General features: G+C 63.9%; 8 protein-coding genes across 8 annotated transcripts; all 8 read right to left on the reverse strand.

Moving 5' to 3' along the window:
* Nucleotides 1-744: 744 nt before the first annotated feature.
* On the reverse strand, nucleotides 745-1,386 carry LMXM_04_0750 (putative 60S ribosomal protein L10; the record flags this gene model as incomplete). The annotated part of the gene is made up of 1 exon (XM_003871794.1): nucleotides 745-1,386. The coding sequence occupies one exon, from the start codon at nucleotides 1,384-1,386 to the stop codon at nucleotides 745-747; it is 642 nt and encodes a 213-aa protein (XP_003871843.1).
* A 1,084-nt stretch (nucleotides 1,387-2,470) lies between these two features.
* LMXM_04_0760 (uncharacterized protein) lies at nucleotides 2,471-3,310 on the reverse strand (the record flags this gene model as incomplete). Its single annotated transcript, XM_003871795.1, has 1 exon — nucleotides 2,471-3,310. One exon carries the CDS (start codon nucleotides 3,308-3,310, stop codon nucleotides 2,471-2,473), a length of 840 nt encoding a protein of 279 aa, XP_003871844.1.
* A 1,115-nt stretch (nucleotides 3,311-4,425) lies between these two features.
* Nucleotides 4,426-4,944, reverse strand: LMXM_04_0770 (uncharacterized protein; the record flags this gene model as incomplete). The annotated part of the gene is made up of 1 exon (XM_003871796.1): nucleotides 4,426-4,944. The coding sequence occupies one exon, from the start codon at nucleotides 4,942-4,944 to the stop codon at nucleotides 4,426-4,428; it is 519 nt and encodes a 172-aa protein (XP_003871845.1).
* Nucleotides 4,945-5,717: 773 nt separating this feature from the next.
* LMXM_04_0780 (putative heat shock protein) lies at nucleotides 5,718-7,193 on the reverse strand (the record flags this gene model as incomplete). Its single annotated transcript, XM_003871797.1, has 1 exon — nucleotides 5,718-7,193. One exon carries the CDS (start codon nucleotides 7,191-7,193, stop codon nucleotides 5,718-5,720), a length of 1,476 nt encoding a protein of 491 aa, XP_003871846.1.
* A 1,314-nt stretch (nucleotides 7,194-8,507) lies between these two features.
* Nucleotides 8,508-12,020, reverse strand: LMXM_04_0790 (conserved hypothetical protein; the record flags this gene model as incomplete). Its single annotated transcript, XM_003871798.1, has 1 exon — nucleotides 8,508-12,020. The coding sequence occupies one exon, from the start codon at nucleotides 12,018-12,020 to the stop codon at nucleotides 8,508-8,510; it is 3,513 nt and encodes a 1,170-aa protein (XP_003871847.1).
* Nucleotides 12,021-13,389: 1,369 nt separating this feature from the next.
* On the reverse strand, nucleotides 13,390-14,307 carry LMXM_04_0800 (uncharacterized protein; the record flags this gene model as incomplete). Its single annotated transcript, XM_003871799.1, has 1 exon — nucleotides 13,390-14,307. The coding sequence occupies one exon, from the start codon at nucleotides 14,305-14,307 to the stop codon at nucleotides 13,390-13,392; it is 918 nt and encodes a 305-aa protein (XP_003871848.1).
* Nucleotides 14,308-15,441: 1,134 nt separating this feature from the next.
* LMXM_04_0810 (conserved hypothetical protein) lies at nucleotides 15,442-17,457 on the reverse strand (the record flags this gene model as incomplete). Its single annotated transcript, XM_003871800.1, has 1 exon — nucleotides 15,442-17,457. The coding sequence occupies one exon, from the start codon at nucleotides 17,455-17,457 to the stop codon at nucleotides 15,442-15,444; it is 2,016 nt and encodes a 671-aa protein (XP_003871849.1).
* A 725-nt stretch (nucleotides 17,458-18,182) lies between these two features.
* On the reverse strand, nucleotides 18,183-19,388 carry LMXM_04_0820 (uncharacterized protein; the record flags this gene model as incomplete). The annotated part of the gene is made up of 1 exon (XM_003871801.1): nucleotides 18,183-19,388. The coding sequence occupies one exon, from the start codon at nucleotides 19,386-19,388 to the stop codon at nucleotides 18,183-18,185; it is 1,206 nt and encodes a 401-aa protein (XP_003871850.1).
* Between the last annotated feature and the right edge of the window lie 928 nt (nucleotides 19,389-20,316).

The raw sequence follows: 20,316 nt of genomic DNA on the forward strand, positions 1-20,316 counted from the left end.
CCGAGGTGGCCTGTGCGTGGTGTCTATGGAGGAAAGGGAGGCGCCAAGGTTTGAGGTGCTTGTGGTGGTGGTGGTGGGGCAAACACGCAGGTGAGCGCCGGTACGCCAGTGTAGTCACGCACTCGACTGCGCCGTTGCTGCGTGGCGCTCTCTGTTCGAGTGCGAGAAGGTACACGATACACGCACGCACCGCTGCAGGTGTGGTGAGGGCGAAGTAATGACGTAAGAGGCGAGTCCAGAGAGAGAGAGAGACGGCGCAGGAGCATACATATGCGCGTGCCCTCGTCCAGAAGGCGCACATCGGTGGTGCGTGGGGGAGAGCCGTCCACGCACGCACGCACTGGAGGACGGGGCGGACGCACAAGGAGCAGCCGTGACAACGGAGCGCCGCTTGTTGACGCAAGACGGCGCGGGTGGGCGCCGGCCACACGGTCGACTCCCCCCCTCCCCCAACTCCCTTTTCGTCCTTTTACCGAAGGTGAAACAAGAAATAAAAGGCGGCCGTCACGCCGGTGCCCGCAGAAAACAAAAAAAATACGAAAGAGGACCGGATAAACCGCCCACTGGTGACATCACGCCCCATCGACGAGGAGGTCCTTCACCCCAGCAATGTCCCCCTCCCCCCCTGTGCACGGGGGGCGCGCGGCATGCTGCGGATGTCGTTAAACGCCGTAGCACACACACACACACACACACACACACAAAGCACCCGTTTCCCCACGCGTTTCACGCTGCTGCGAGAGCTTACGCCATCACGTTGCGCATCGTGATTTTGCCCTTGGGGGCGATCAGCTTGCAGTGGGTACCGCGCTGCTCGAGCTTGCCGGCGTCGCGCAGAGCCTCGTACTCGGTGCGGAGGATGTTGGTGAAGCCCCAGTACTTGGACATGACGATGATCTGGCGGCCGGGGAACTTCATCTTGGCGCGGCGCAGGGCCTCGAAGGCCTGCGGCACGTACGCCTCCTTGGTGCGCATGGACAGCAGGATCTGGCCAATGCGGACGCGGGCACACACGCCGTTCGGCTTGCCGAAGGCACCACGCATACCGGTCTGCAGACGATCGGCGCCGGCGCACGAGAGCATCTTGTTGATGCGCAGCACGTGGAAGGGGTGGGCGCGGGTGCGCATGTGAAACACGTCCTTGTTGGCACGCTTCACCATGTACTTGTTGGCCTGAATGCGGGCAGCCTCCAGCGCCTCGGACGCGATCTGCTCCAGCTCGCGGGACACCACGTGGATGCACACCGGGAACTCATCGACGGTGGCGCGACGTCGGCCAATGTCGAAGTTGCGGATCTTCGGATCCGGCACACCGCGGCAGAAGCGCGACTTCGGGTACGGCTTGTTCTTGCAGAACCGGTAGCAGCGGGACGGACGGCGGGCCATGCTTGCGACTGGTGCGATGAGCGATCTCTCTGCGAGTGCGCGTGTTTGTGTGTGTGTGTGTGGAGTGGAGTGGAGTGGTGGTGGTGGTGGTGGTGAGAGAGGTGACGGGCGAGGGCATGGTAGAGGCGGGTGCAAGGTGGCGGGATGGGGGTACAACTGTAAGTGTATGCACGCAAGCGTTGGCGTTGCGTGCTTGCTGAAACACGGTGTTGATGTCTTCCCCACAGAGACACCATGAGAGAGGGAGAGGGACCGGCCGATCGAAGCTGGCGTCCCCGAGCACGCCAGCGTGGCCCTCCCCTGTTTTCATTTTTCTCTGCGGCGACTGCGTCAAATAACGTAAATGAAGAAAAGTGACGAGAGCGACGGAGGCGTCTTGACAGCAACGACACCGCACTGGCCAGCTGTCCGCGGAGCACCGGCCCACACGCTGGCGCTGTGCGAGGCACTCACACACACACTCACTCACACACACACACACACCCACACACACCCTCCCTCTGCCCCCCTTCCTTCTCGTCGCTCTCCGCTGCTGCGAAGGTGGCCGCAGGGTAAACACGCCCCGTCGGCAAAAAAAAGAAGAAAAATGAGTTCCAACGCGAAGGCAGGGCGCGTCCGGGTGCCGCGGCGCTCAGGAGAGACACGTACGCCCGCGCCGGCGCACACACGCGGACAGCAAGAACACATTGCACCCGGCGGCGGTGGTGGTGGTGGTGGACGAAAGAGTGTGTGTGTGTGTGTGTGCGGGGAGGGGGCAGGGAGAGCGAAGGGGGTAACGGCGAGTCGCACCGCATGCGATGGGGAGAATGGAGTGCGCGCGTGCGTGTTCGTGCGCGTGTGCGCCCGTATGAGCACATAGACGCGGCCGCCTTGTCCTTCATTCGACATCCCGCCTCCTTATCCCCACCTCGATTGCTGCCGGCAGTGGATGCCACCTTGCACGCGTGTGTCGGTGCGGCTCCGTGGCGTGCCAGCCGAGTCAGCAGCATGCGTAACAGGATCGGTGACGTTCATCGGCGCCGTGAAGTTCGAGAGGTCATCGGCAGCGCACGGCCGCCTCCCGCCTCTTGCGTCTCCATGGGTTCTACATGGTCAGCTCCATGATGGTGTTGACGATGTCGCCGTTGTTGTTCTTGAGCGCCTTGATGGCCTTGCTGCGAGACACGTTCGCCTGGCTCATCACCACGTTGATTTCCTTCTCATCCAGGTCGCCGGCGCCGACGTCTTCGTCGTCGTCATCCTCTGCCGCCGGCGCAGATGCAGCGGCGTCGGAGGAGACCGACGCGGCACCAGACACGGCAGCGCGGGCAGCAGCCTCCTGCGCCAGCGCGCTCGTGTCCTCCAGCTGTGCCTCGCCGAAGATGACGAAGGTGTTGGTGCCAGGGAAGCGGTACACCTCCGGCTGCACCATGGCGAAGGACAGGGAGCCCGTCTTGCGAATAGTGACCTTCATGATGTTGGGCTCCGGCTTGAGGCCCATCTTGGCCATGGCCTTGGCGTAGCGCTTCGACTGCTTCGCGTTCTGTGGCACCTCAGCCGCCTCAAGCGTCGGGATCTCCTCCTCGGCCATCGCCGCGGCGTTCTGGGCCTCCTCAGCGGACATGGTGATGGAGAGTGTGTGGTGGTGGCGATGGTGTGTGCGCGATGCTGTGTTCGAAAAGGAATGCAAGTCGATGCAAGCCTGCAATGTGGCGTCGACACCACCGACGGACACATGCACCAGGCGCGTGCATCGAGGGGATACGACAGAGGTGAGAACGGATGAAGCGGGGGTGAGAGCAGAGGGGAGTGGGAGGGGGGAGGGAGGGGGCGGCGGCGGTGTTGGCGGTGGTAGTGGACGCTCAACACTCACGCGCAAGCGAGTACTTCCGCACCAACATGATGGAGAAAACACACGATGTCGACACAACGCATGCGCAGACATGTGTGCCGCCGTCGTACTTCTTGATACGATCACCCTTGCGTTTCATACTCGAGGAGCGGCATGCGTGCGGAGGGTGGGGGTGGGGTGCCATCAAGGGGGATCGCAGAGGGACGTGCGGATGCGCGTGACTCTCTCTCACACCCACCCACCCACCCACACACACACATCCCTCTCCCCCTCCCGCACGTGGTGTTGCCATGATAGGCGCTTTTCGCTTTGCGCAAGCTGCTGCTCCTCAGGCGGTTTTTGCTTCGCTTTCTCTTCAGGAGAGAAGGTGGTGGTGGTGGTGGTGGTGGCCTTATGCTTATGTATATATATATATATATAGATGGGTAGAGATGTACGTGTGTACACGGGCTGCCTCCGCGGCGCCGGTCCTCCTCCTCCCTCCTCATGCTTACGTTAGACTTTAGGGCGTTTGCGATGGCGTTGCGCACGAGGCGTGGGCCACTCAAGCCGCCGCCGCTGCTGCGTGGGGAGATAGAGAAAGCGATGGGGGTGGGAAGGACAGGCCAGCAGACAGACACGAGCGTACATGGTTCGCTCCGCCTCCTCCGCCTCTCCCGAGCGCGCGCACGCGCTCCGGTGCGCTCTCGGCCCTTCACGAGGAGCGGGATCGCGAGGGGGCGAGTGGAGGGAGAGTGGAAGAGAGGGGCGGAGGAGGCGGAGGCCCGCACGTTAACTTTTCAAGACCGAACAGGAAAGGCACGCGCAGGGCGAACGCGGACACGACGGGAGAGGGAGACGGCGAGGAGGAAACGGTGCGCATCGTACCGCCCCCCTCCCTTCCTCCCTCCCTCCCCTCAACAGGATCAGACGCACGCGCGCACACAACTGAAAGCAAAAGAAAGCGAAGGGGGATGAAGAACACCGGTGCGTTGCGTGCCTCCCGCCGAGACACCCATCGTTGTGCATGCGTCGTTGCGCCTGCACATCGACGCATAGGGCGGCCTGATCCTTTTTCTTGCGTGCGCCGTGCAAGAAGTTGGACAGGTGGGACATCGCCCAAGGATGTACGGATGCGTCTGCGTAAGCATGTCCTGATGCGCGCGTGTGCCCAGGAGAGGTCATCGGCAGCGCACGGCCGCCTCCCGCCTCTTGCGTCTCCATGGGTTCTACATGGTCAGCTCCATGATGGTGTTGACGATGTCGCCGTTGTTGTTCTTGAGCGCCTTGATGGCCTTGCTGCGAGACACGTTCGCCTGGCTCATCACCACGTTGATTTCCTTCTCATCCAGGTCGCCGGCGCCGACGTCTTCGTCGTCGTCATCCTCTGCCGCCGGCGCAGATGCAGCGGCGTCGGAGGAGACCGACGCGGCACCAGACACGGCAGCGCGGGCAGCAGCCTCCTGCGCCAGCGCGCTCGTGTCCTCCAGCTGTGCCTCGCCGAAGATGACGAAGGTGTTGGTGCCAGGGAAGCGGTACACCTCCGGCTGCACCATGGCGAAGGACAGGGAGCCCGTCTTGCGAATAGTGACCTTCATGATGTTGGGCTCCGGCTTGAGGCCCATCTTGGCCATGGCCTTGGCGTAGCGCTTCGACTGCTTCGCGTTCTGTGGCACCTCAGCCGCCTCAAGCGTCGGGATCTCCTCCTCGGCCATCGCCGCGGCGTTCTGGGCCTCCTCAGCGGACATGGTGATGGAGAGTGTGTGGTGGTGGCGGTGTTTGAGAGGGCGTTAGAGAGATGCGGGTGTGCTCTAAGAAGGGTTTGATGTTGTGTGCGTGCGTGCGGAGGGTGGGTGGGTGGGTGAGTGGGTGGTGGAGGTACGGACGGGGGTGGGGGTGGGGGGAAGAGGTCAGAGAAGAATCGCGTGTGCGGAGGGCGAGAGCAATGAACAGGGGAAGGCATGGGAGAAGGCGTCGCGGCCGACAGTGAGGCCACTGCGAGCTTACTCTTCAACCCACACACGAGCTCAGACGAGCGCGCGAACGTCCCCCTCCTCCCCCTCACACTGCAGCTGCCTTGTGTGCCTATCCTAAACCGAAGCGTTCAAAGCCGCCGCCGCAACTGCTGGCGCAGCTGTCGGGTGACATGCTTTCTCTCCTCTCTCGTGCTGGGGGTGGGATGGAAGCAAGTACGAATGGAAAGTTTCCAGGCAGCGACGGAGGCACACGTCCCAAGATGAGGGATGGAGAAGGGGACGCAAGGTGGAGGAAGGGGTGGAGTAGGATGGCGAGGGGGATGACGTGGTGCTTTCATGCCCTGCCAATGGCGACGCGGCACACACAAGCCCCACACCCACCCTCTCCCCCTCCCCCGCCTCCCACCTCCCCTCCGCCAGGAGAAACGTGAGGAGGAAAGCCCGAAAAGCAATCATGGGCGACGCAGGCGCACGAGCGTACTCACCTCACACACACACACACACACGCACACGCACACGCACAGAGTTGCTTGTCAAATCACAGACTAATCGATGTGCTCGATGGCGACATCCGTGGTGTTTCCCCCTCGACATGTCGGCATCGTCGCCGCGCCGGTGGCGCCCGCATGCTGGCTGGGTCTTGCGTGAGTGTGGCTGCGGCTGCCACTGGACATCGACGTCGGCGACGTGCGAGACACAGTGCTGCGGTAGTCGTTCTCTCTGGCGTTGCTCCCCGCGGAGCCGTGCGAAGCACTACTAACACCAGCGGTAGCAGAGTCGGTCGCCGCGTTCTCTGCGGCGAACAAGGCGCCACCAATGCACATCATCACACACCCGCCGCAGCAGACAAAGAAGGCCAAGGCCCCGAGAACGACAAGGATGGGGAGGAAAGCAAGGAACGCCGACGGGTCGGGGCCGCTGGTGCGCATGTTGTACTCGTACTCCTCCTTCAACGCCCACATGCACGTCATGTACAGCCCGCAAGCCGACGGGAAGGCGCGGATGATGACGTTGGCGACACGCTCCCTGCAGCTAACACGGCGATGGTGCGTGCGCTGCTGCTGCTGCTGCGATGAGGTCGCCGCGTTGGCGCTCATGCTTCCAGCGACGGGGGTCTCCTCTTGAGAGGATGGCGTCGTGGCCACCATCGAGTCCATGCACGAGCCCTCGAACAAGCTGACGAGCACATGTACGCCGAAGTACGTAATCAGCGGCGCGAGAATCACCCAGAAGCTCAGCAGGGGAGGCGCGGCACCGATGCGGTCAGCAGTGGTGCCGCCGCTTTGCGGAAGCAAATGCGGGCTTCCGGGATACGCCTGCTGCTGCTGCAGGGCGCGTTGAAACGCCAAGTAAAGAAAGGTGTACACGCACACCGCCTCGAACAACACCTCGGCCACCTCGCGCCAGTACTGCGCCGTCTTCCACGGCTGCGAGGGAGGGGAGTCATTGCCGAAGCCGCCCTCGGCGCCGCTGCTGTGAGTCGCCTCCGATTCGTCGATGCTGCTGGCCTCACCGTGGCCATTGCCAGGCCGCAGGAACGGATCCTCGACCGAGGTGTTCGTGCGGTGATGGCCACTGACGCCGGCTGCTCCCCCCTCACCGAACAGGGGCGAGTGCGTGCGCGAGTACACTGTCGGCACTAGCATGGCGAGGTCACTCACCGTACCCAGGACGTACCAGATCAACCACGGAATGAAAGCGGTGAGAGGGGCGATGCGGTGGTCGAGCGCGGCCGCGGTTGTCGCCGCGATGACGACGCAGAGAAGAAGGCGTAGGCTGGGGAGCAGCAGGATGTACATGCCACGGCGCACGCTCGTCATCACCGTGAGGCTGGCCAGCAACAACACCGGCAGGAAGCACCAGACAGGGATGAGCACGACACCCCACGAGGGCCACTCGCGCGGGGCGTCGATTTTGTAGCAGCTGATGAGCAGCGAGGTAAACAGCGCCGCCGCCATGACGCCGAGGAGAAGGCATCCTGCAGCGACGTTGCCAACGGCGAGCAGCAGGCTGCCTAGCATTCCACCGCCATAGTCGCCGAGCTGCTTCAGACCTTCGCGACCGACGGTGTCGTACAGCTGACGTTGTCGCAGATCGCTGAGGACGCGATGCGCCTCCTCGATCCGCTGAAACTGCGCGACAGTTGTACCACCGTTGCGGTCGGGGTGGTAGCGCAGGGCTAGGCGACGGTACTGCTGCGACACCTCAGCCGCCGTGCACTGAGCATCGAGCTCCAGCACCTGGTACAGCTCGCCACTACATTGACGCGGAAGCATCGTTCGTAGACGGGAATGGAGGAGGAAAGGGCCACGCCGCCACCCACAGACCAACACACACACACACACGCACACGCGCGCGCGAAATCGAGAATGTCGAAGCAAGACAAGAATAGGAGAGGGAGGGAGGGGGAGGGGAAGTCAGGGAGCGAGACGGACAGGGAACACGACCGTGTGTGTGTGTCTGCCTGCCTGCCTGCCTGGTGTGTGGGTCGCAGGCGCAGGTAACAAGGTTGTGCGCGGCGGGGGACGGCGGCGTAGCGGGTGTGCGCGCGTTGGCCGATGCGGTGCAATCTAGGATCAATTAGGGAGAGAGGCAGGAGACGAAATACGAATGTGTGCGGGAGCGAGGGGGCGGGAGGGGACGCGTGTGGGCAGCGCAGCCGTTGGCGGTTGGCTCGACGATCTGCAGCACACGAAAAGGGGCCGGCCCGCGAGCGAGCGTGTGCGTGTGTGGTGTGTTTGGCGTCCACGGAGGCCGCTGTACCACACATGCGCGCGCTGGATGGGGGCGGGGGAGGGGCCCCTCCGGCCTCCCAGAGGGAAGGAGTGGAGCTGCTGCCTGCCCATTCACACGGATGCCGGCACGCACACACATCTGCACGACGACAGCACCAACAAAGATGCATCGCCGTTCCTTGCCGTGCCTGCGCATGCGAGGACTGTCCAGCCGTCGGCGTTTGTCTCTGCATGTGAGCGGTGATGAGGACTATGAAGGAAACATCTAGAGAGGAAGACACCCTCTAAAACACACGAATACGTCACCTTGCTGCTGCTGCAACGCACGCACGCACGTCGATGCCCCTGTGCTAGAGGGGTTGCTCTTCGACGGCATGCCGGCAAGTACGTCACGAGCAGCGCAGAGAAGGGGAGGAGGGGGGAGGCAGAGTGAGCCGGCGAGCGTCTCCGAGACGAGAGAGTGGCAACATACTCGCGCGCGGGGTTTGCCGCCGGTCCTTCCCGCACTGTACCCAAAGCGCACAAACAGTGGCACACTTGGCTGGCGCCCAGACGGCCGCCGACGGCTCCCTGCGCCCCTCCTCCACCTCATCGCTGCCACTAGTTCAGTCTGCCGCCCGTGCGCAGCGTGCGCAGCTTCTTGTGCACCAGCTCAACACCCTTCTCGTTGTACTTGGGTGTCGACGCGTCTGCGGCGCCGTACGGCGAGTGATGCGATGACACGAACATCGGGACTACGCTCCTGTCGCGACTGGTGGCGTGCACAGACGACTTCCACTCCCGCTGAGGTGCCGTGTCTCCGCGCCGCAGCGGCGAAGTCTCCATCATCATCGCTGCGCTGTACGCGCTGCTGTCACTGTCGCGGTGGGGGTCGGCCGACGTGCGCTGCTTCTGCTCTTGCAGCACCGCCGCCATCTCGAGAGGATTGGCCCGCGGCGTGCGCATGGAAGCCGTGACACTAGCCGTCCGAAAAGTGGTTCGCGGCTGCCAGTTTCTGGCATAGTAGGTGTTCTCTCGCTCTTCCACATCGGAAAAGTGGCGTTGACGGTGACTCGTCACCTTGCGCAGCCGACTGGTCACGGTCCCTCGCGGCACGATGTGCGGCGGCTCCGCTGTCGACAGGCGGCGTTTGACGGTGGTGATCGCCGACGTTGTCGTGGATGGGTGATGACACCACCATGCTGGCGAGTCTTGCGCAGTGCCAGGCATTGCCGCCGCATCTGCACGATGGTTCGGATGAACGCGCCTCCTGTGCGTGCTTGCCCATGCGCCGTTGGAGTTTGTTGGCGTCCACGATGAGGCTGCTGCTGGCCGCTGCGGCGCCGGGGAAGGGGACGACAGCTCCGAGAGGGGTGAATCACGCCCCCACTTCATCCCGCTCTCCACACGCTGAGACGGGCTCGGATGGGATGCCGGGTGCTGTCGCGCGGAGACGGGGTCGCCGCGCCGGCTGCTCAGCCCCGCCGTTTCACGCGGCTCCGCTTGCTTGGGCAACGATTCCCTAGCCCGTGCCTCGGCGGCCGTCGCGGCCTCGTACTCTGCCTTCGCCAACCGCTCGTTGCCCACATGACGCTGTGAGTTGACGCGTGACTGGACGCCGTCATAGATGGACCTGCGCCGCCGACGCGACGATGTTGAGGACGCCCGCCGCGAGGCCACCTGCGCTGGGGTTTCGTGTCGCTTGCGCAGACCGGCTTCCCACATGACGGGAGTAACCCGCGCGGCGGAGGCGGCGAAGGGCAGCTCCGGCGGGGCGAGAGCCGGGATGTCGTAGAACCTCCGCCGACTACCGGCGCTGAGCTCCGGCGGGGTGCCGCGGTGGTGACTCTGCGTGTAGACCTCGTCTAACCACGGCTCGTCGTCTGCGCTATTGCTGATGGGGTTGTGGTCGCCGCCGTTGCCGCGCTGCCACGAGTGGTGCTGCGAGTGGGGGTCGAGGTGGTGGTGCTGGTGCAGCAGCAGGTTGTGCACCTCCATCTCCGCGTCGTCCAACTCGCCCTCCTCACGCTCCAGCTTTGACAGACAGCATGCACGCGTGACGGTGGACGAGCCCTGCGATGGGGCGGTTGGCACGCTCTGCTGTGGTGCTGTCGGATGTGAGGATGCCGCTGCTGCCGGTGCTTCTCCAGCGCTGTCGGGCGACTGGGGTGTCAGCACCTTGTAGAGCTGCTGTGGCTCCACAGCGTCAACGCGATACGGCGAGTGTGTAGGGTGGCGAGCGCTCCACACACGTGACGACGTGGGCATCGCGGTCTGCTGCTGCGTTCCCGAGGTCGGGGAGGTCGCGGCGGGGGTCGTCGACGGCGCCTCAGAGCGCAGCGAGATGCTACGCGACAGGCGGTCGCTGCGGTTCATGACGAGGCCATCCGACCCCCTCTTAGTCGCTGTCGCAGCGGCATCCATCTTGGTGAGGTAAGCCTGTTGGCTGCTTGCGGGTGAAGCTTGACGGGAGTGCACCTGGATGCCCGACGGCTGGTGCACCGGCTGCGCCTTGCGCAACTCACCGCGTGGCGTGAGGGGCGACGACGGCGTTCGCGGTGGTGCGTGCGCCGGTGCGGCAACTTCTCGGCGTTCTCTTGCATTCGTGCTGGGCGGAGGCGGTGTCGCCGCAGACGCCTTTTTCGCCCACAGGAGATCCGATTCCGTGGAGGTGGGGGTCATGCTCAGCTGTGACATCGCCGCGGAGTGAGGCCGTGACGATGTGGCGGGGTTGGACGGGTGTGATGCGAAGATGGCGTCTGGGGCCGCGCCATTGTGGCCGTCCCGGACCTCGCGAATGGAGGCTTCGTTGGAGAGCTTCATGTACTCTTGCGCGCGGCTGTGGTTGCTGCGCTGCGCCTGCGACACGGACGGCCGTGCGTAGAAGTAGGCGGAGTAGCGGTGGTTGTCGGGGTCTGGCTGGTCGTCGTATTCGGTCGGCGAGACACCAGCGACTTCGCTTCTCACCTCTCGCGGCTGCCGCAGTGGCACAAGCCCCGGTGTGGGCACCGGCACCTGCGAGGGCGGTGCCGTGCCGGTGATCGGCCTGCGCGCAGATTCGCCTCTGACGGAGGCTGGCGACTTGCCCTGCAACCTCTGCAGCTCAGCATCGCTGTACTGATTGTAGCGTACATCGACGAGATACAGCTGTGGCAGCAGCTGCGAGTCCTGGCGAGGGAACAGGCGGTCCTGGGTGAGGGCTCTGATCACCTCCTTCGACTTCAGCGCCTTGGCATCGACACCCTGCTGCTGAAGCAGCACGTCGTGCATGGCGTCATCTGCCAGCAGGTTCTCCAGCACTGCCTCGACGGCCTGGAGGGACATGTTGTTGTGCGCCAGCAGAACGTGCTGCAGTGATGCCCACACCATATCCGCCTTGACGTCTGGCGAGAGGTACGACATGAAGCCATCTTCGCCGCTGCCCGCCGTGCTTGTGCGGGCGGACACAAGCGCGTAGGGGCGCGTGCGACGGACGGCGCGCATGATAAGCGAAGACGCGAGCCACGGCCCTGTCGTGTCGTTGAGTCGACACGAGCGCGCGTCCAGGTAGAGGATGGAGAGCCGCGGTGGCGCCACCACGCCACCCGCCACCACCGACACGTCTTTTCCTACGTTTTCCAGCGCGCCGATAAGGTTCGTGAGGAAGAGCTTGCAGTACTCCGTGAACGCAGCGCGTGCCTCGCTTCGGCTCAGCCGGTCCCCAAGGGACAGCGTCGGGTCGAATTCGATGCCGATGGGGCACACAGCCTTGGTGCCGCTGTGCGCGTCGGCCGATGCCGCGCGAACCGTTCGGTGCGCCTCCACGTAGTCGAGGATGGCGTTCAGCACCGGCACGTACGATCTCGACGTGGTGAATGCGCCGGGTGCCGCACAGTCCGCCACGACCAAGACGGGCGACTCCTCCTCTGAGAGTGGTGATACCCGCTTCGCCGCCCAGGCCACTTTCGCTGAGCCGCTGCCGCGTAACAGGTGTTTCACTTTCTCGGCCACCGTGACGCATATCTTCGGGCACCGCACCACCACACCGCGGCCATTGCCGAGGTTTGAGCTGGCACGCACCTTGTGCTGGGTCGATATTACGCTATTCGGCACCGGCGTATCGGCATACAGCAACACGGAGACATTGCTCCCCATTGTGTGCGTGTGTGCGTGCTTGAGGGGGGGAGGGAGTAGCGCTCCAAGTGGAGGATGGCGATGAGTATGTACGGAGGGGTGGGTGGGTGAGCGGCTGAGCAGAGACGGACTGTGAAAGGGGGGGGGCCTCGTGTGCAGGGCTTGATCCCAACGATGCCTGCGTCAACGCACGCGCACAGGCAGGCAGGCACGCACGCAGGTATCGCCAAAGACGAGGATAACGTGTGCGAGAGGAGGCGACGAGTGAGACGGCAACGATGGGGCCTCAGCACAACATCGGCATCTGCCGACGATAGGGTAGCGGGGGTAGTGGTTCAGACTCTAAAGGATGCAGCCGCGTGAGAGATGTAGATGGCCAGGCGTGGGGCGTGGGTGGAGGGGGTGTTCTCCGCCAAAGCAGACACACACACACGCACACACACACGTGGTGAGGGAGTGGGGATTCCCCCAACGGATGGGCAGCGAGCACAGATGTGGCTGTGCTCACCTGCGTGCGTGCGTGTATGACCCTCTGTGAGGTGGAGAGGTCAGAGGGTGGGGAAGGGGTGAGTAGGGTGGGTGGGGGTGCGAGCACACGCACACATATAGCCTTGTGAGAGAGTGCGTGCGTGGGTGGCAGAGGTCCCCACCGCCAAGGTCCAAGTAGAGGAGAGAGGTGGCGGGATGGAACAGCACGGGAGGAAAGGGCGCGAAAGCAGAAGGCGCGTTCGCCAGCACCGAGGGTGCTCCGCAGAGAAGATGGGGAGAAGCGCGTGGAGCACTGCGCGGCGGCGGCGAGAAGGGCAGAGGGAGGGAGAGAGGGAGGCAAGACGGTGGATGCCTGGGCGCGCTTGCGTGTGTGCTGGTGAGCTGAGTCGTGTTGAGTGGATCGGTGAAAGCGCTGCAGGTTGCAGTAAAGCATACATATATATATATATATATGGAGGGAGAGGGAGAGGCCGGCTGTGCGCCGGGCGCATGGGCAGCCTGCCTTGCGTGGGCGCGCTGGTGCTTAGCAAGAGGGGTTGACCCACCTCTACCCATGTTCCCCCCCTTCCTCCCCCTCCCCCTCCCCCGCACGTACACGCGCACGGCACACCTCAGCCGCAACAGACACCAGCCGACCCGTGCGCGGTGATAGCAAGGGAGGAACAGCAAAGAGATCAACACAGACGTAAAACCATAAGAGGCCGAAGTGGCTGACTGTACATGAACGCACGCTCATGCAGAGGGGAGTTTACTGGAGGAGACGACGAGGGGGAGGCGCACACACACACACACACACACACACAGACAGACAAACACGCACGCACTCCACGACGTATCGCCCCCCTTCCCCCTCTCCCCTCCTCCCCATCTCCCAAAGCAGGACACGCTATGCTTGAGCTATCTAGTAGGCGTACTTGAACTCGGTGAAGTGGGTGTGCTTGCCGAAGCGCGACGAGCTCACCGGGTCAACCGGCGTCTTGCCATGCACCGTCATCGTCTTGCCGGTGTTGGGGTTGCCGGTGTAGAGAGTGATGGGCTCGTCGCTGAGGTAATCCTGCGAGAGTTTCTCCACGATGGGCAGCACCTCGTTCTCGTCGCAGATGGTCGCGCGGTACTCGGAGACGTTGGGGTCGCAGGAGCGGCTCATCCACTTCATGCTCGCCTCGCGCAACTGCTGCTGCTCCTGGCGCGCCCGCAGGTTGGCGGCCTGCATCTCCTTCGCCGCCACCCTCGCCTGCTCCATCAGCCGCTGGCTGCGCACCCCCAGGTCTGGTCGCCGCAGCGATGCGACGTTGCTACTCGTGCTGTTAAATTCTACGCGGTAGGTCGAGTCTAGGCTGCGCATGGCCGGGTGGCGCGAGTCGCACGTCAGGTACGGCGTGCTCGTGTGGCCGCCCGTGTAGATGCCGTTGGGCTTCTCTGTGATCACCTCCATCGTCGCTGTCGGGTTCCAGCCGGACTTGAGAAATGTTTGCATGTGCTGCACCGGCGCCGAGGATGATGTCAGCGACTCGCCGCCCGCCTGGCTGTGTTGCTGCTGCAGCTGTGCCTCCTGGATCGCAAGCAGGTCGCGCTCCAGCGCATCCTCCTCTTGCCAGTTGCCGCAGAGAACTCGACGCGGGCGACGGTCTGCTGCCGTCAAGCTATCCGCACCCAGCGAGGAGGCACCACTCGCGCCGGGCTCCATGGCCGCCGCGGTTGTTCCCGTGACGGTGGGCCGCACACGGTTGTACCGGCGCTCCTCCACCCACGTCCCACCTGGGCTGCAGGTGTCGATGGGAACGTAAGGCTTCCGCGCCTTGCCATAGAAGGAGTCCATGATGGGCGAGCGAAGCGACGAAGAGTTGCCTGGTGACGTGTGCAAGGGGAAGAGAGGACGAGGACGGTGTGCCGCTGAGTAACACGCAGACACACGTACACGCAGGACGGCACCGGCACGGAAGGGCTTGTGTGAGGTCGGGGCAAGTGTGTGTGTGTGTGTGTGTGTGAAGGACGAGGACAGCAGTCGAAGCTGCAGAGGATGGAGAGGGGGAGGGGGTGCAAGGCGATGGGTGGTGAGGTGGTCGCGTCTTCCCTACTTGGAGAAGACAGGCGTCCCACGCAGAGGGTGGGGGAGGGTGGCGCGCACGTGTGTGTGCGTGTGAGGGGAGATGGCTTTCGGAGAAGGGAAGAAGGGTGGAAGGCCTTGGCTGCCGACGTCCTTTCTCTGTCTCTCCCCGCTTCGCACGCACTCGCCCCACGTCGAGGCACCGCGGCCGTTCGCATCACTCTGGTGCCAGCTGCGCTTCCTTATGCCCAACAGTGGCTTCTGCCCGGGGGAGGGTGGAAGGTTCGCTCACTTAACGGAAAAGGTAGATGTTACTATATGCGCGCTTAAGAACAGATATTACACGGACACAGGTGCGCCTGCACACACGGGGGGGGGCACGAGCATGCTGCCGGAACCACCACGCCCGCTTCCTCTCCCTCTCCCCCTCCCCCCCCCTCAACGCAGGACATGGGCGTGCACACACGCACATGTCGCTCTGGAGTGGCCAGGGAGGGAGGAGATGATGGGAAGGGGGAGGGGAGTTGGAAGACGAGCGCGCCTCTGCGTGGATTAGCGGGAGGCCTTGCCTTGCTTCATCATCCACCGCCCCGTCCACGGATTCTGCCCCTGCTTTGTTGAAGGAACAGGACAGGCAAACGACAAGCCGCAGCGAGAGACCGAGTCCAGGCATGCTCGACGAGCCCACACATGCGCACACACAGAAGTCACCTGCGACGGCTGTCGTTCGGGGACATCCGTCCTTCGCCGGACACTCATCAAGCGTCGGTTTTCCACACAGACTTTCCTTCGCCTTCTGGGGATGGAAGGCACCGCTTGAGGGAGGGGGGGAGAGCTCTACGCGTTACCCATGCCCACCCGCGGAGACAGACACACAGACACACAGACACAGACAGGCAGACGGCCCTACTGCACCCACTTGGGCAGTTTCTTGTACGGGTTGTCGGCCTTCTTCTCCTTGAGCTTCTTGCCCTTCGCCTCGGCTCGCTGCCGTCGCGCCTCCAGCCGCGTGTTGACAAGTCCCTTGCCATCCTCGGTCTTGTGCAGCTTCCCTTCGGCAATGTGCTTCGCCTTTGCCTCCAGCGTCGCCGCCTTCTTCGCCGTACCCTGCACCACACCGCTGACCATCTTGTAAAAGCGCGCCGCCTTCTTGCGAGCGACCTGCAGCTGCATCTTGCGTGTCGCCGCCTCCTGGCGCTTCACCTCGCTCATCCTTCGCTGCAGGCGTGCCTCGGACGTTTCCGCCTGACGTGACTTCTCCTGCGACTTGCGCAGCGCCTGCCGCCGCCGCGCCACTATCTCATTCGTTGGCGCGTTCATCAGGCTCATCTCGCGCTGCTTCTTCACCTTGAACGCCGACAGCTTCGGCCGCTGCACTTCCTCCGTGACCTCCTCCTCCTGCCACGCCGGCTTCCTGCGCGCCTCAGCAAGCTCGTCGCCGGAGAGCGAGACGTCGTCCTCCATGTCCATCTCCGGCACCGCCACATGACACTCTTCGTCGCTGTACTCGTCCTCCAGATGCGCTACCTTCCCCTCCGGGTCGACCGCAGAGTAAGACGGGTTGATCAGCTTGCGGACCTCATGCACGCGGGCCGGCACGTAGCCCACGATCTTCGGGTGGTCCTTCTTCACCTGCTCCACCGCCGCGTTGTCCTCGGCGGAGTTCGTGATGGAGACAGAGAAGGGCGACACGTGCGGCGGCAGCTCCTCGCCCATGCGGTAGCCCGTCACCGGGAGCATCAGCCGCGCGTTCAGGCAGTCGAAGATGTACTGCGGCTGCACATACTCGAGCGGGTCATACCTTTTCATCCCTGGCGGCAGCGAGGGCCGGTCAACAACGACGTGAGTGATGTTCGATGGCACGTAGTCGGTCGCCACACGGCCGCCGCACGCCTTGATGACGAGGGCGAAGTGCTTCGCGGGCACCTCACGTGATATGAAAAAGGTCAGCCCGCGGAACAGCTCGCGCACCTTCTGCAGCTCCTCCTCCATCAAAGAGCGCTTCGACTCCGCCTCCTTCACCTCCTTGGCCTGCGCCTGGTTGGCGCCTACATCCAGCACCGCCAGCGCCGCACCGTTCGCGAAGTCCTCGGCGTTCGCGCGGGCAACACCCTCCTCATCCTCGGCCGCCAGGCGGTCCGCCTCATCGCGCGCGAGGTCCGACTCGAGCTTGAAGAGGACGAACTTCATCATCTCCAAGTAGAATTCGAGGAAGCTGAGCATCACGTATTGCTGGATGCCCGGGGGGAAGCGGTGAGCGTACTCGTGCGGGCACAGCCACCGCACCCGCTCGCCCTTGACAATCGCCTCGTAGTAGTAGCCCTTGATGGAGATGAAGCCCTTCGTCAGCACGCGCGCGCGTGCGACGTAGCGGTCCCAGCGTTCACACATCTCCTTGGCCTTCTCGCTCATGCCGGAGGTGAGGGAGTGGTGTATCTCGATGGTGGTATCAGACTTGATCTCCGGGCTAAGGAAGGCGTAGAGGTGGATCATCGACATGGCGTCATCCACGTCGCGGATGGCGTCGATGAAGTATGGGTAGCGCTCTTTAATCGTCGCCACCAGGCTGTGGCGCGGCTTCACGCGTGAGCTCTGCAGTACCTTGAGGTCCTCGGCGCGGCCCATCGCCTCCGCCCGCTTCACCTTCTTCTCCCATGCCCGGTATGCCATCATCTTCTCCGCTATCTGGTCGCGCACCAGCCACTTGATCTCACGGGCGAGGTAGTACTGCTTCTCGTTGCCACTTTGCTTCTGCTTGCTGCGCTGGAGGGCACGGGGGTAGATGCCCTTGAGGATGCAGAGGCGGCGGAACTGCACGGACTCCATCTGCAGTAGCCGCGTCGCCTGCATGCGCGTCAGGAATTTCTTCTTGAAGCGTTCCTTCTTCACCCGCTTCGCCCATGCCTGCTTCTTATGGGCCATTGGCGTGTGCGTGCGTGTGCGTGCGTGTGTCTGCCCTCAAGAGAGGCGGTGATGACGGTGGATGGGATAGCGACACCAAGACCTGGTGGGGTGGGGTGCTCCGTGCGCTGACTGCTTGTGCGTGTGGGTGTCAGCGGAGAGGAGCAGGGAGGTGGCGGGTAGACCACGCAGGCGAGGAGGAAGGGGGATGGGATGGAATGATTGGTTCGTGAGGCGACATGAATATGCACATGCATGCATGGAAGGGGGGGGGGGGCTCTGGATACAAAGGTATCTCGTGCACGGTGGTGCGAAAGGGGGGGGGGAGAGTGTGTGTCTCATGGGGCAGAAGCGCCTCCAGCAGTGAGTCGGGTGATCTGCGCTGCAGCGCCATGGGCCCTCGCGCACCTTATTCATGTCATCCTCTCTCTCTCTCCTTCCCCATGTTGTTGCATGTGATTGCCGTGGGCACATCTTCTCGACTCTACCGCCGCCGCACCGGCAGTCAAGGGGCGGAGGAGGAGGAGATCGGTGAAAGGAACGGACGGGGGGGGGAGGGGGAGGGGGAGGTGGCGAACACCTGTAGAGGTCGATGCGACCGCGACTTCCCACCGCCACGCGCCCTTCATACACGGCTTCGCCACACAAGGCGCTCCTACCTTGTGTGGCCGTTTCATTGCCTCTCCTCTCCAAACGGCATTGCTGCCCGCATCCCTGCGACCCCGCGCTGGATGTGCGTGCCCGACTCAGCTGGCGTCATCGGCGCCACTGCCGTCGTCGCCCTCCACCGCCGCCACATCGCCACGGCCGCGCTGCTGGTCGCCATCTTTCCGCTTAGCCTTCTCCTTTCGCCAGGCATTGCGTTGAATCTCCTCCATCGCCGTCAGCTCGATGCGCTGCTGGCGATCCTGCTCACAGCCGGGGTAGATGCCGTCCTCGAACTTGCGGTCCAGCAGGTTGCCGTCCGGCACGGAGTCGGACACAAAGCGATATGGTGGGGTGAAGATGGTGTAGAGAAACGTGCTGCGCGCCTCCAGCGAGGGGTAGTCGTCGCTCCAGTCGCTCATGGTCACGAAGCCCTCCATCGGAACGACGTGGTCCGTGTCCACCACGCGCCGCGTGAAGAGGACGCCTTGCAGATGATCTAGCTCATGCAGCGACATGCGCGCGCGCATCTTGTCCAGCGTCACGGTGAACGCCTTTCCGTGCTCGTCCAACGCCCGCACCCGCACCGTTAGCGGGCGTTCAATGTAATGCAGCAGAAACCCGCTGCTCGCGCACGGCTCCCAGGCGAACCCGGTCAGCCCCTCTGCGCGCAGCTCGCGCATCTTCTCCTCCTCAAAGGCAACCCACGACATACCCTGCTGCGCGGCCTCGGCTCGCCAGGCCACCTCGTCGAGGTTGACGGGGTTGATGAAGACGGAGTTGTCGAAGAGGGTGAACATCTGCACGTTCCACCCCGTCTGCGGCGCGCTCATCGACGGGTACTGGTAGTAGTGCCGCGCCTCCTTCACCTGGGAGATGAGGCCGGCGTACTCGCCCTGGGCCACCCGACGAGCGTCCAGCGCGTATTGCCGGCACCACAGTGAGCGTGCCGGGAGCTGGATGATCGGGTACATCTCCTGCACCGCCTGCCCAGGCACGTACGGACGACTGCTGTCGGCGAAGCTGCCGTGACTGCTGCAGCGTCGGTGCTGCTCGGCCGCAGCTGCACACCCGCAGCAACCGCCGCTGTGAGCGCGGGTGGTAAAAGCAGCAGACGACGTACCGCACCGCATGAAGGAAGGCACAGTGAGACCCGAGTGGGGTGGCGGTGCGACGGCGAGGCGCGCCGACACGTCCGTGGCGTGCGGGGATGTACCACAGCTATTGCCAACGACACCAGTGGCTGTGCGAAGCGCACGCATGCCGGCGTGCGCAGCCGCCACCGCAGCTGCGGCAGAGGTGCGCATGAGGAGAGGGCAAGGTACCGCTTTTGGAGGACGAGGGAGATGGGCGTGACTGAAGAGCCACTCCGGGATGCACAGACGGCGCGCCTTCCGGATTACGTACGTTCGTCACGGCAGCGATAACAGCGGTGGCGGTGGTGGTGGTATGCGAGGCTGCGGCGAGCGCCCGTCTTCTGTTTGGCGGCTGGCGGCACCGTCGTTCCGATGCAGGCGCGTGTGTGCGCGTCCATGAGAGGCGGGGGTGGGTGGGTGGGTGGGTGGGTGGGTGGGGGGGGGGGAGACGTGATGCGAGGCGGCGCTAGCGTAGGGCGCGCACACACACACAGAGTGAGAGAGAGAGAGGCTTGCGCGCAACAAGCAGAAGGCTCGCAGCGCCCCCCCCCTCCCGCTCCTTTCCTTCCCTCAGCGCCGCCACCACCGCAAAGTCCGCGATGCACACTGGGGAAGGTGTGTGTGGTGTGGTGTGGTGTGTGTGGGGGGGGGGGAGGGGGCACAACGACAGCATGAAGGTCCCCCCCTCAACGAGGCATGGCGCCGGCGATATGCACGGCACGCGAGGGCGGGGGCGGGTGATGCGGCTTGACCACCACCGGCCCCCCTTTCCGTTTTCCGCCACTTTGGCATGACCGTTGCGTTACATGACCTTGCTTCTGCATTTCATGGGCGTATGGGTCCGCATGGACACGCGCGCCCCGATCGCATCACACACACACACATACACGTCCCCCCTCCACACCCGGGAGGGGAGGGGGCGCGGAAAAGAGAAAGCATATGAAGGGCGACGCTTGGCAAGAGAGGGAGAACACAGATCGCGGCGTCGGCGCGGGACCGTTGGCTCCTCGACACAGCGGCTCAGAGCACGCTCGTCCAAACCACCCACACTCACCCACATGGAGACCAACAGCACGCGTCAACTAACATACATGCGTGC

The sequence above is a fragment of the Leishmania mexicana genome, chromosome 4 (assembly GCF_000234665.1).
Source record: "Leishmania mexicana MHOM/GT/2001/U1103 complete genome, chromosome 4".
In the NCBI taxonomy this organism is placed as follows: Eukaryota; Euglenozoa; class Kinetoplastea; order Trypanosomatida; family Trypanosomatidae; genus Leishmania; species Leishmania mexicana.